This window comes from Ictidomys tridecemlineatus, chromosome 11 (genome assembly GCF_052094955.1).
Source record: "Ictidomys tridecemlineatus isolate mIctTri1 chromosome 11, mIctTri1.hap1, whole genome shotgun sequence".
Lineage (NCBI taxonomy): Eukaryota > Metazoa > Chordata > Mammalia > Rodentia > Sciuridae > Ictidomys > Ictidomys tridecemlineatus.
In genome coordinates, this window is record NC_135487.1 from 122,626,361 (window position 1) to 122,639,635 (window position 13,275).

Genomic DNA, 13,275 nt, shown 5'->3' on the forward strand with positions numbered 1-13,275 from the left:
AGAGAATGTGGGGTCTTTCCCAGCACATTCCTCTAAGCAGTCATGTTAGCACACAGCAAATGACAGCTGCCTACAAGCTGCCTATCAGCTAAGAGAAGAGGACTCCAAGTGAAACCTGCTTTGTTACATCCTAACCATGGACTTACCAGCCTCCAGATCTGGGAGAAAATTAAGCCACCTAATCCATGCTTTTTGCTGTTGTTATAGCAGCCCAAGCAGACTCATACAGACACTCCATGCTGTCACCATGGAAAAGAACAAATACCCTCTTTTGTAGTCTGGACCAGTTAAAGTTAAGTTAGGTGATTCTATTTGCTTATTTTGTGGATGAGGAAACAGAGAAGGACTTGTTAACCTCTGCCCATGTAGAAAGTCCTGGAAGACCATTTCATCTCCCCCAAAGCAAAGTAGTGATAAGAAAAGAAGGTCTAGAAAGGCGTTAGGGCCTGAGAAAATTATATGGGGAGCAGAGCAGTGGAGAGGAACAGAGAAGCTGGTGTATTATCATAATTCCTTCATCTTTGGTTGTCTGTTGAAAAATAGAACTTCCAATGGACTTGAAAATACTCGCTGAAATATTTACTACTTGGAAAAAATAATTAACTGATGAATTCCCCAAATTCATTTTAATTGGTGTTAATAGATAAGTCTAAGGAAGTGCTTTGCACAAGCTTAAAAGTTTGCATAGAGATTCTGGTGTGCTTATCCTGTATCTGATAGACTGCATGAATATCAGCATGGTGCAGGGGGGCATGCCTGTAATCCCAGCTACTCTGGAGGCTGAGGCAGAAGCATGCTGGCCATAGGTTGGGACACAGGCTGAGATTGTCAACTAGAGCACATGCATATGACCTCTCACTATTGCCCAACCTGAGCAATTTAGTGAGATCCTGTCTCAAAATTAAACAAAAATTAGAAGAACTGGGGGTATAGTTTAGTGATAGAGCACCCCTGGGTTCAATTCTTAGTATCATGAAAATAAATAAATAAATAAATAAAGCAGTAAGATAATAAAGAAACTCTGAGATAAGACTTGGGGAGGATAGTCTCAGGGAGAATTATTTTTTTCATAAAACACTTGCAGGTTCTTGAGGGCAGCTGAAGGTTTGTGTTTTTTATAATCATTTGGGGTTAGGAGAGTGGATTCCAGTCATGGGTTGGGATATGTGGTGGTGTGTGGAAATTTTAAAATCATGGCTGCAGATTCTTCGCTATTTCCCCCTTTAGAGGTGGGCTCTGTGTCCTCTTACATCTGGGTCAAATTTGTGGGGTACTAGCCCACCATAACATGGTGGCAGATCATTCCCACTCACTCTGGAGTCTAGGCTGACATGAGAAAAATATGACTACTTTGAAGTCATTGTACTCTGAGGAAATCCACAGAGAGAGGTCATCTGCGTGTGCTCTAGTTGACAGTCTCAGCTGGGATCCCAACCCAAAGCCATCATCAACCACAAGCCATGGGCGACGTTGTCTCCTTATAGTTCAAATAATGGATCCAAGAATTCAAAAAGAAGTCACTGCTCTTGTGAGAGCAGAGTAACTAGTAAGAAATGGATCAATCAGAGAGAAACGATCACACCAAATTGTTTTAGTTGCTTTAGATCTACCTTACGTCTATCTTATCCTATTGTGTAGAAACTATGTCTATTAAAAATTATGGAGTTGTATTCAATGCTCTGACTTTTAAGTTAAAACTCAAGCGTGGAGAAATGTGTCCGCATTTCTATCTCCAATGACCACAATTGGAAATAGTGGCACATTGTAAAATCTGTAGTGTGGTGGCAGTGTTGCCCTCTGCAGGGGACCTTGCAGAGTTGTGGGGGACGGGAAGAAATTGTTGGCTTTTAGAAAGTTTTCCTTTCCTTTCCCTCTTTGTCTTTTTTTCTTCTCTTTCTGTAAATCCAGTCTATATTATTGTTGGAAAAGGTGATAGCAAGAAAGGGAAAACAAAAAGAAATCATAGACACCCACCTGGTGCCTTGTGGGACCAGCAATAACACAGCAGAGCCACACCGGTGGAGCCAAGGACCCCAAAGAGTCCCCCAAGGACTTTGGCTGTGACGTGGCTTTTTCTATATCCATCAGGTCCTGAGGGAAGAAACCAGGGCTTCAGCTTCAGAAGGTCAAACCTTGGGCCCTGGAGCCCGCAATGCTGGGTGGGAATGGTAGGTGGCAAATGGAAGTTCAGTGGATTAGACAGAGGGGAATGAGGGGAAGGGGAGAGAACAGGGAAAAGACAGACGGAGGGATGACTCCGACCCAAGTTTCCCCTTTACATTCACGAATATCACCATCATTTACATACACAGGAAATTAATTAAAAAGGTAACTATGGGTAAAGGGCGGAAAGATCAATAGAGGGGAGGGAAAGGGAGGTACTGAGATCTGAATTAGAATAAGATAGATCCCATGCTTGAATAATTATGTCAAAATGGATTTTACCGTCATATCTAACTAAAAAGAACCAATACAATAATTAAAAAAAAAAAACAGGTAGATACAAATTCAGGTAAAAGATGATTTAAGGGTAGACTGTACTCTTGTGGTTGGGAGAAGAAAATCAGATTTTAGACACGGAGACTCCCCTGCCCCCTCTCCACACACCACAGACGTCACCCTCCTGTCTTCTGAAATCCCAGTATTTACCAATAAGGACAGGGGGGGCAGTCATGGATCATAATACGTCAAGTATCTAGGGGCCACAAGCCCACCTGAGATGAGGAGTAACAGGGCCTCGCTGCGCTGGGCACCCTGGCCATTGTCGGCCTCGCACGAGTAGTTTCCAGAATGTTCTGCAGTCGGGGAGAGGTTGAGGGATGCCCCTCCCCCAGAGGGTGCCGAGCTGTTCCCCAGGGTGACGTCCTCCAGGTAAAACTGGTACAGGATCGGGGGAGAGCCCCCCAGGGCCTCGCAGTGAAGCTCCACCAAGTCCCCCACCTCAGCCTGGGCCCTGGCAGCCCTGAGGGTGATCACAGGGCGGGACACTGGAACTGAGAGGCACAAGAAGATGGTCAGAGGATCTGTGACACGGCAGCAGAACCCCACACCCACCGAGGGCTGCGGCAGGCCTGGGGTCCTGTTTATCATTCTCACATCTCACCGCACCAAACAGAGACACTCTCCTCCACAAGGTGCAGTTGCCCTTGAACAAGGTGGCGGTTCGTGTGCCCACCCCTGCGCCATCAAAATCCACACATCACTCTGGACTGCCCTAAACCTCATCCACGGGTCGTCTCCTGTTGGCTGGAAACCTTACCAACGGACCACCGATGAACACACGTTTTGTATGTTCTATTATCTGATACGGTGAAAAATAGTCCAGAGCCATGAGAAATCACAATTTCCTGGAGAGATGGATGCTCACGAGCTGACTGGCATTAATTACAGGGTGCTTGAGTGCACACTTGCAATACTTGATCTCACCGCAATGGCCACAGCAGGTGACTCTGAAGTTACTACAGCACTAGAGGAGGCACCACAGTTGATCTTACGCAAGTTTACTGTCATGCCGCACCCTGACATTTGTTGACGTTTCTCTCCACTGCAAATGGTACTGTGTCCGGCCTGCATTGTGCAAGTCTTGACAAACTTTAGCTTTTTAATAAGATTTTGTCTGTACTTTATGATAGTAAATAATAAAACAGATTATTATTTACATATATTTTAGGCCTTCATGGCATGCCTAACTTAAAATTTTTTTTGAAATATTTCTAGGCTACATGGTTGATGGTTAGTTTGTGGATTTTATTTTTCCTCAAATTGCTGTAAATCTAAAGAAACAAAACCAAACCAAACCCAGGTTTGTGGTATGAGCAGAAATGTGCAGGTCAAACCCATATTGTTCAAGGGTCAGTTGTATCTAGAGATTTGGAAGAATATGGGTTCTGTGATACTGTCTAGAGATATGGTGATTTGTGGTTCTCATTTATTTATTTGTTTATTTTAGACCAATCCTTCCATGCCAAGAAAGATGTCCACTTAGTTTACCTGGCTAATCCATCTTCAAATTGTCTTCACAACACTGATCCCTGAGACCACCTGGGATTTCCTCATGCTACCTGGGTACCATGGACTTAGCTTTAGCACGTCCAGCAGAGATGAATGAGAACACAACTCACTTCTCACAAGAATGTTCAGCACCTGGCTCTGGACAGCATCATGACCATTGTCAGCTCGACAGAGATATTTTCCGCCGTCGCTCTCCTTCACAGCTGGGATCTCCAGCTCTGCTGACAAGGAACCCTGGGTCTTCTTTCCTAGACGGGTTCCTGTGGCCTCTCTGTGCCAGGAGAATGTGATGTTTCCTGTGCCCTCAGCCACGGAGCAGAGCAGGACCAGCTTCCCTCCTTCCGTCACTTGTCCCCCAGGGGCCTGGGTCTCCAAGCTCACTCTGGAAACGGGGACTCCTAGATGGGCATAAAATGACATGTGAGAGACCCTGACTTCAGGAGACTCTGAGAACAGCTGATAGGCTGATTCTGCTCTCCAATGCAAGGCGTGGGAACATGGGGATTGCATCTGTACTCCATGATATAAGCCTTCCTACAGAGATAGGGATTCCATGAGAAATATCCTTGAAGAACATTGTTCTTGGCTAATATCATTGGTGTAGCATTAATTACAGATTTTGTGATGAATTATCCATTTCATGTGATGGGAAACTTGAAATTTTTTCTGGATGAGTCACTTTGCAGACAGTGGCCCTTTACACAAAATGAAGAGGGACACTGGTATCATCAGTCCCCGCCCGCCCCCTTGCAAAAGGCAATTTTTTTCTCTAATAAAATCACAACAAAAATTCTTCTATTACTCTTGGTTTCAAGGCTGAAATCACAACCTCTCCACTGACCACTTCCGTTCACTTGGATCTCTGCTTTCTCTGAGGCTTCATTGAGCCCTTTGTAGTATCACATAGCCTTCAGATTTGTGACCCAGCATGTGGGCATTGGAAAAGCCAATGAACAGCAGGTGTCTTGCTTTTTAAAGTGCCCAGACCACTGCTCTTTGCTAATAAAGAAGAGAAAAGTGATAAGAAGCTTAGTCTATTCCTGATTCTTAGAAGACCGATGTCAAGCGCAACTTGGAATGTCTCTATCGGGGTTCCTGCGTTCCACCAGGACAGGCGTTGCACAGAGAAGCAAAAGACTATAAATCCAAGTTCCAGTGCTCATCTCTTTCCCCCCTGGGCTCAACCTTGCTGATACTTACTCCGCACGTGAATCTGGGATCCAAGGCTCTGTTTTCTGATCCTGTGACTCACTGTTTCTGCCTGGCACCAGTAGGACCCTGAGTCCTCTGTCCCCAGGGAGGGAATCTGGAGCTCTGGGGAGCTGCTCCAACCTGACCCCAGAACCTGACCGTCTCTGAAGAAGCAGAACCGGAGCTGGGCATGTGACCTCTCTGGAGGGAGCTGAGTCTGACAGGTCAGGGTCACTGGACTTCCCTCCGTGGGCTCAGAGGAGCTCGCTGTCAGCACAGGACGCGGGAACAGCTCTAGAGAGAAGGAAAACAAAAGTCCCAAGAGCAGTGAGATTCAGGTTCCCGCTGAAAAGTTCTGGGTGAGAAGTGGCCACAGGAAACAGGTGATTCAGGACCAGACACCTTCCCCTCCGTGTCTCCTCTGCGTGCTCAAATAGCCAGCGCTATGTCAGTGCACATGGGGCCCTCACTTGGGCAGCTTCCTCCTGCCAGATACCCTTTCTGCTCTGTCCCCAGCCTCCTGCCCAGCCCATCGCACACAAGAGTGAAGGTTTTTACCTTGAACTGTGATCTTCACTTTTTCTGAAGACGTTTCCCATCTCAGAAAGATCTTAGAAGCAGCGGTACAGAAATAAATGCCACTGTCACTCAAAAGCGTACTTTGTATAGGGAAGCTTGAGAGTTCATCGGAAGAGGAGAACTTCTTCCCGTCCTTATAGAAACTTATCTGTTTTTTTCTGTTGTTTACTTCCCCGCACGTCAGAACAATACTGTCTCCTTCAAAGACAGGAGAGGGCGCCAGGAGGGTCAGCCCATCTACAAAGGAAGGAGGGAAACTCTATTTACCATTCCTGAAGGGAACCCCCATGTCCCACCTTGCTCTTGGGCGGTGAAGTGTCAGGCAGAGCCGCTACATCTTTAGACAAGAGGAAAGTGCAAAGTCAGACCTTCATTACTAAGCGTTGCATACCATTTTTCCTTAGGAGGTGTGCTAGTCAGCTTTTCAACACTGTGATCAAAATACCTGGTATGAACGACTTTTAGAGGCAGAAAAGTTATTTGGTTCAAGATTACAGAGGTCTCAGTACATGGCTGACGGACTCCATTGTCCCGGGCCCCAGGTGAGGTAGAACATCATGGTGATATGGCATAGAGGAAAGCCGCTCAGTTCGTGTTAGCTATCAAAAGATTAATCCACTTGCTGGATTAATCCACTGATGAGGCCAGAGCCCAAGTCATTGCCTAAAAGCCCCACCCTTGAACCATGTCGCATTGGGGATCATACTTTCAAAACACAAGCTTTGGGGGGATATTCCGGATCCAAATCCTAACAGGAGAATCTTAGTTCAGGCTGTTGTAACTAAACACCACAAACCGAGTGGCTTTTCAACAATGAGAATTTACGTCCCTCACATCTGGAGGTTGGAAGTCTGAAGTCAGGTGCATCTTTCAGGCTGTAACTTGCTGACTTCTCATTGTATCCTCACATAGGGCAAAAATAACTCACTGGCTTTCTAGATTCATCTTAAAAGGAACCAGCTTAGATGAATAAAGACAATGTGGTTTATATACACAATGGAATATTACTCAGCCTTAAAGAAGAATGGAATTATGGCATTTGCAGGTAAATGGATGGAACTGGAGAATACCATTCTAAGAAAAATAAGCCAACCCCCCAAACCCAAAGGCTGAATGTTTTCTCTGATACGCAGATGCTAATTCACAATGCGGAGAGGTGGCTAGGGAAAAATAGAGGTACTTAAGATTAGGTAGAAGGGAGTGAAGGGAGGGGAGGTGTATGAGGGTAAGGAAGGAGAGTAGAATGAATCGGACATTATCACCCTATGTACAAATGTGATTACATGACTGGTGTGATTCTACATCATGTACAACCAGAGGAATGCGAAATTCTACTCCATTTATGTGTGATGTATCAAAATTCATTCTACTGCCATGTATAACTAATTAGAACAAATTAAAACATCTAAAAAAAGAAAAAAGAAATTTATCCCATTTCCAAGGGCTCCAATCTCATGCTTAATTGAATCTCAAAGTTTTTACCTCCAGTGAGGTGTGGTGGCCCATGCCTGTCATCCCAGTGGATTGGGAGGCTGAGACCAGCTCACAAGTCCACAAGTTCAAAGCCAGCCTCGGGAAAGGTGAGGCGCTAAGCAACTCAGTGAGACCCTGTCTCTAAATAAAAAACAAAAAAAACAGAGCTGGGAATGCGGCTCAGTCATTGAGTGCCTCTGAGTTCAATCCCTGGTACCCCTCCCCACAAACAGGTTCTTACCTCCTGTCAGTTCACTTATTTGCGGTACCAGACTATGTTCTGTGTTAGTGACACTTCCACTACATTTTAGGATTATAGGTGAGAACGTTGGCCTTCAGGTAGATCACTAAGGCATCGCAAAAGAAAAATCCCCTTAGCACTCTTGGGTTGTACCGTGCCTGCCTGTCTCTGGGTGTGCAGCGGAAGGAAGGAGCGGTGTTGGCTCGTAGAGTACCACTGCAGAATCCCAGCCAGCAGGCCACAGGAGGCTTGTGGAATTGGGGATTATAATCTTTGAGAAAGCTTGTGCTTTATTAGTGGATGCTCCAGCAAAATCATCATGACCCGTTGGGCATTAGAAGACCAACTTTTTTTTTAAGTGGGTTTAATTGGATTTATTTATGGACTACTGCTATGCAATGATTGAATGGGGGTAGTTAGCATATCCATCACCTCAAACATCCATCGTTCTTTTAAACCACTTTTAAATACGCTTCCTTCAGAAACTGGAAAAGAAAAATTCCTGGGGAAAGAAAGTTGTTGGGAGGAGGAAGAAACATTCTGAGTCATTGGTTAAGGACCCTGGTGACAAATGGTACAATGGGCAGCCTCGCAGGTAGAGGCCTGCTGCGGAGCGAGCCTTTGGGTCAGTTGATTCATTATCTCAAACCCCTTATGGGTCAGAAGGCCCCAAGAGTTAGCCACAGGGCAGAGAGCAGAAGGGACTAGAGGTTGTAAAGACACGCCATTCGCCCAGTAAGTGGGCACAGCAGGGTGAGCCTGCTGGGGACAGGGCACACAGCTGGGACGCACGGACGTGAGGGGCAGCGAGCGTGCCTCACTGTCAAGAGTGACTGCGATTTTAGTTGTCAGAAATGTCTGACCCAGTGGCTAAGTTTCGGGTCACACTGCTTTGAATCCAGGTCTGCTGAATGGTGTCGGACAGAGCACTTTAGCTTCCTCTGCCTCCGTTTGAACAATGAAGACTATTGGCCTCTCATCGGGCTGTTTTAAGGATTCTGTGAAATAAGCCTAGAACGGAGCTTGCCTCTCCGGACCCCTCGGTTAACGATGAGGGTAGTTGAGGGGCAGGGGTTTGTTGCCGAGGCTAATGATGACCATGATGACCGAGGAAGAATAAGAGGATCTCATGGCTGCGCTTCAAAAGCAACCAAAACAGTGGGTTTCAAGTCTGCAAGATGGGGTGTGCACGGGGAGCCTGAGGGGGACGGTGGTGAGTCCAGCCTCTTAGGAGTGGCATTGTAGGGAGTGGATTGAGCTGGAGCCCAGCTTTTGTGTTGTGTTGGAGTCTGTGTCCACTTGCTCCCAGGGTTGCTGGGACTACTCAGATGCCCACCACCTGGCCATTACGAAGCCTCAGCAGAAGTGTGACCGACTCTCCTTGGCTCTCGTGTGGTCCATTCTGGGTACAGTGGCTCTGGTGGACAGAGATGGATCAGAGGCCCTGGAAGGGCAGCGTGAGGAAGCCCTAATGCTGACTGTTCCTCCTCAGGGGGTTCCAAACCCTCTAGCAACGAGGAGGGTTAGACTACTAGATGGACAGGAGCAGGGGAGGTGTGGGAAAGGAGATGCAGGCTGCGCGCCCCGGGGCAGCTCACAACTGGCCACTACATTGCCCAGGGAGCACCTCCTTGCAGTCAGACAGCTCCCTGTCAATCTGGAGAAAATGGGTGCAGGCCACTGGGGTGATTGCCAACAGGGTGAACCTGACCTTAAGGAGGGTAATGGCTGGAACTTCCCCCAAATGAATAATTCATAGAGCGGGGAGGAACCTCAGCAGGCCATAAACGTCCACACCCAGAAGCTGTGGGCTTTGCCTTCTCTCTAGGGGCAGACACTCCCGCTTTCATTTTGCTAAATAAACCCTTCACAGTGCCTCTTTCTTTTGCAAGAGAAGAATGGATTCTCCCATTGCTGGGTAACAAGATTGATAAAGACCCAGCACGGTCATCCTGAGGGCAGGAGCACCCACAGGAATCCTGCTGGAGGATAAGGGAGAATCGCATTGGGCTAACAACAGCGAGGGGCAGGGGGAGCTCAGGCTGTGAACAGAGAAACCCTTAAGCAGAACAAACAAATGGGACCACAAAAGTATAACTAGGGCCAAGCTATTTAGAGGCTTTTTGATTTTTGTTTTTTACAAGAATTTCTGTGAAAAAAAGTCTTTTCACCCGAACAGCAGCAAAAGCAAAAGGCAAATGACATTTCTCAGAGGTTTGCATGCAAGGGAGAAGTTCCCAGGTGGTGCCTGCAGGTTATGGTGGGTGGGTGGGGGAGAGCCCAAAGGAGGAAGCGGGCAGAGGGGGCCACCTTGAGGGTCTGGGTGGAGAGAGTCATTTTCGGCTGCTATGCAGATTGGCATCTTTGTCCCTTTGCAGGGATGCATTCTCAACAAGCCATGATTTGAATCTGGCCTCTCGGGCTGTGTGACTTCTACTCTTTTCACTAAACAGGCTGAATAAGGTCCTCCCTGTTTTGTTTTGTTTTGTTTTGTTTAAGGGAGGGCTCTGAGCGCTCTGAAGAGCATCCCGTTTTCTGAGAACGGGGAAGGAACAGGAAGTCAAGTGGCTGTTGCCCTCTTCTGTGAGAGGCTGAGGGTGAGTCACTGCAGGCGGCCTGCTCCATGCCACCCTGAGACTGAGTAATAGCAGGATTCCCACCTGTTGTCAGAAACCAGCTCAGCGCTGAGACTTCTGCACATGACCGCCCAGACAGGTGGGAAGGGAAGTAGAGTGACCGACACCGCACGGGGGGGCCTTACGTGGGACAAAATGAATGCAGGAGACGAGACTTGATGATGAAGGCCCGGCCAGGACTCTGAAGGTGTCCCTGGACACTCCTATTCCATTTAGGGTGAAAGTGGAGATCTGCTTATCCCACAACAGTTTCCAGGCGCCCAGAGAGCCCCTTCCACTGGATCCTGTCACTGGAGAGGCAAGAGAACAACTCTCTCTTTCTTTCGATTTAGTATTCTGTATGTTATAGAATAAAATGTTTTCCTTGCCTACTCTCTTTATTAAACACAGCTTTATATCAAAAGGATCAAGATGGAATTAGTCACACAGCTTTAGAAAAGCACTATGTGTTTAAAAAAAAATAAACTAAATAATGAGTCTAGAGCAGGGGTCGGCAATGGACTGTGAGTCGTGCATGTCCCCGTTTTGGTAGATAAAGTGTCATTGGAACTTAGGCATGGCCCCCTGTCACTTACATATGATCTCCATCAGCTTTTCTGTCGGGAGGAAGAGGGTCCAGGAGTTAGGCCAGCGGCCAGAGAGCCCTAAGCTATTCACTCTCTGGACTCTTATGGAAAAAGTTTGCTGCCTCCTGACCCAGCACTAGACAAGACTGTTGGTGCAGGCTGGGTCTGCCCACCCAGAAGTGTTCAGCCCTCAGCTTTTCTCTAGGAATAACCCTCCTCAGAGCTGTGAGCACATTCGGCGCTCAGCCAGACAACACTGAGGAGCTGTAGGTAGTTCTTCGCAGCCAGCCTGTAGATCCTCTTTGGGATGTCACCTCTCTCCCTGCACCTGGATTCTTAAGGGGTGTGTTGTGATCACCCACCTGGGAGGGTTGGCCGTGTGGGAGCAGAGAGTGAATCATCACAGAGTGTGTCAGCCCAGGGGAGTAGTAACATCTGGACGTCTCCACAGTCCTTTTTGCCCAACCCTGTGGTGGCCAGTGACTAATGTGCCCTAGGTGGGGAACAATAAAAGAGGGTACTCACCTCCCCGTTTGCTGAATGGCACTGTAATGGGAGCAAAAGCCAGAGGTTAGCACAGAACATTTCTAAACACAATTTAGAAATTAAGATCACTCTCATAGGTTGCTCAAAAATCTTCTTTCCATCTTCCCCCTTTCTCTCTTCTCCTGCTCCCTCACAACCAGGAATCCAGTCTTCCTCAAACATACAATTAGCCTTGATCACAAGTCAAGCTGTGAGCTGTGGGTATGGCTCAGCGGTGGGGCCCTTGTCTAGCATGGATGGGACCCTGCATTCGATCCCCAGCAGCAAATAAACAACAACAACAAACAAGTCAAGTTGCAAACTTGTCCCATGACCAGAGGCATTGCTAGGAACAAGTCCAATGGACATTGAGTGTTTAGTGATTCTCTTCTTTATTTCATTCTTCTTCCCCCACCCCAGGACCCTCCCTCATATCCAAGTTTTTCAAGCACCACATCGCCACATGCCAATGCAGTCACATTCACGAAGTGTTCATCAGGAAATGTATACATGGGGAGAGACAGGAGAGTTGAACTCAGTCTAAATCAATACCTTTCCTCAGACTGTACTTTCTATGTTAGAGCCCTTTGATTCCAAGGTCAAACATTTATTTAGTGTGAGTATTAAGCTCTGAGATCATGAACATTTTACTTAAGAATGTATCATATTCCTCGATGAGCTCCAAGATATTAAAGCACATACTTATGATCAAAAAATGACAAGGCAGCCTGCCCTGAATGTTGAGGGTGAGAATGTTATGCCATTTCGTGTTCTATAGTCCTGGATTTGCATCTGCTTCTGAAGTCAAAGCTGGAAACAGAGACTCGATTATCCCACTGTTTTCTGGGCTCTCATAAGCCTCAGAACTATTGGAAGCTGGAAATCTCCTCCTGCTTCTACCTCTGTCCTAATTCAAATTATTGAACTTACCAGAGAAGACCAGCAATGTCCACAGCAGCATGAGAGCTTGATCCAGCTGTTTGAGAAGCAATCTCTCAGCCACCGTCTGGGGCCTGTGAACACAGGATGAAACGTGCCTTTCAGAATAGGTTTTATATAATTAGCCAAAAAAGGAAGTAAGAGAGCCCAGCAATGAATGGCCATTATCTTTCATCCTGTGGCATTCAGAGAATTAGAGGCCGGGCACAGTGGTGCACGCCTGTAATCCCATGGCTCGGGAGGCTGAGGCAGGAGGATGGTGAGCTCAGAGCCAGACTCAGAAAAAGTGAGGTGCTGAGCAACTCAGTGAGACCCTATCTTTGAATAAAATACAAAATAGGGCTGGGGTGGTGGCTCGGCGGTTGAGTGCCCCTGAGCTCAATCCCCAGTGCCAAAAAAAGAAAAAAGAAGAGAGAATTAGAGTGATCCTTTTAATGCCGGAGCAAGTTCACTTGTTGACACTAATGATAACAGCTACTGATTCCACAAGGCTCTCTCTGAGGGGGACCCAGTTCTGAGTCCTGACGCTCACGGTTACTTCAGACCTTCCGCGAGCTTCTGCAGTCAGCACCATCCCCTGAGCACGAGGAAAGGCAAGTGACTTAGTCCATCTGAACGGCTGTAATGACGATGTCAGACTGCGTAATCCATAAGCAACAGAATATTACTCGCAGTTTAGGAGGCTGGTAAGTCCAAGACCAAGGCACCAGCAGATTTGGTGTCTGGTGAGGGTCTGTCCTCATGAATGATACTTCAGTATATCCTTGCATGGTGGAAGGGGGAAACAGCCCCCTCAAGCCTCTTTTACAAGGGCGCTAATCCGATTCATGAGAGTTCCAGCCTCACAATCGAATCATCCCCCGAGGGCCTTCCTCTTCAGAGGATTGCTTTGGGGGTTAAGAAGGAACTTGTGGCTCTCCAAGGAACACAGCTGTCAGGCGGCAGCAGCAGTAAGTTGACCAAGAACAACATGATCCATTTCTCGTAGAAACAGAACCAAGACTCCAGCCTGGGCAGTCTAGCTCTACGGTCTGGCTCTCAAACACTGACATATTAGCAAGATATGTTGCTTCTCCATGTTCCTTAAATGAAAAAAAAATCCCAGGAGTAAATA

The 13,275-nt window shown here is 47.0% G+C and overlaps 1 protein-coding gene across 1 annotated transcript in view; it reads right to left on the minus strand.

The window, feature by feature from the left end:
- Fcrl2 (Fc receptor like 2) overlaps positions 1 to 13,011 on the minus strand; it is a 29,008-nt gene extending 15,997 nt beyond the window's left edge. Inside the window, exons 1-7 of the mRNA XM_078027232.1 lie at positions 12,153 to 13,011; positions 11,223 to 11,243; positions 5,761 to 6,018; positions 5,212 to 5,496; positions 4,122 to 4,409; positions 2,715 to 2,993; positions 1,975 to 2,091 (exon numbers count right to left, since the gene is read on the minus strand). Of these exons, the coding sequence (XP_077883358.1) occupies positions 1,975 to 2,091; positions 2,715 to 2,993; positions 4,122 to 4,409; positions 5,212 to 5,496; positions 5,761 to 6,018; positions 11,223 to 11,243; positions 12,153 to 12,183 (1,279 nt within the window). The 5' untranslated portion in view covers positions 12,184 to 13,011. The remainder of the gene's footprint in view (positions 1 to 1,974; positions 2,092 to 2,714; positions 2,994 to 4,121; positions 4,410 to 5,211; positions 5,497 to 5,760; positions 6,019 to 11,222; positions 11,244 to 12,152) is intronic.
- Between the last annotated feature and the right edge of the window lie 264 nt (positions 13,012 to 13,275).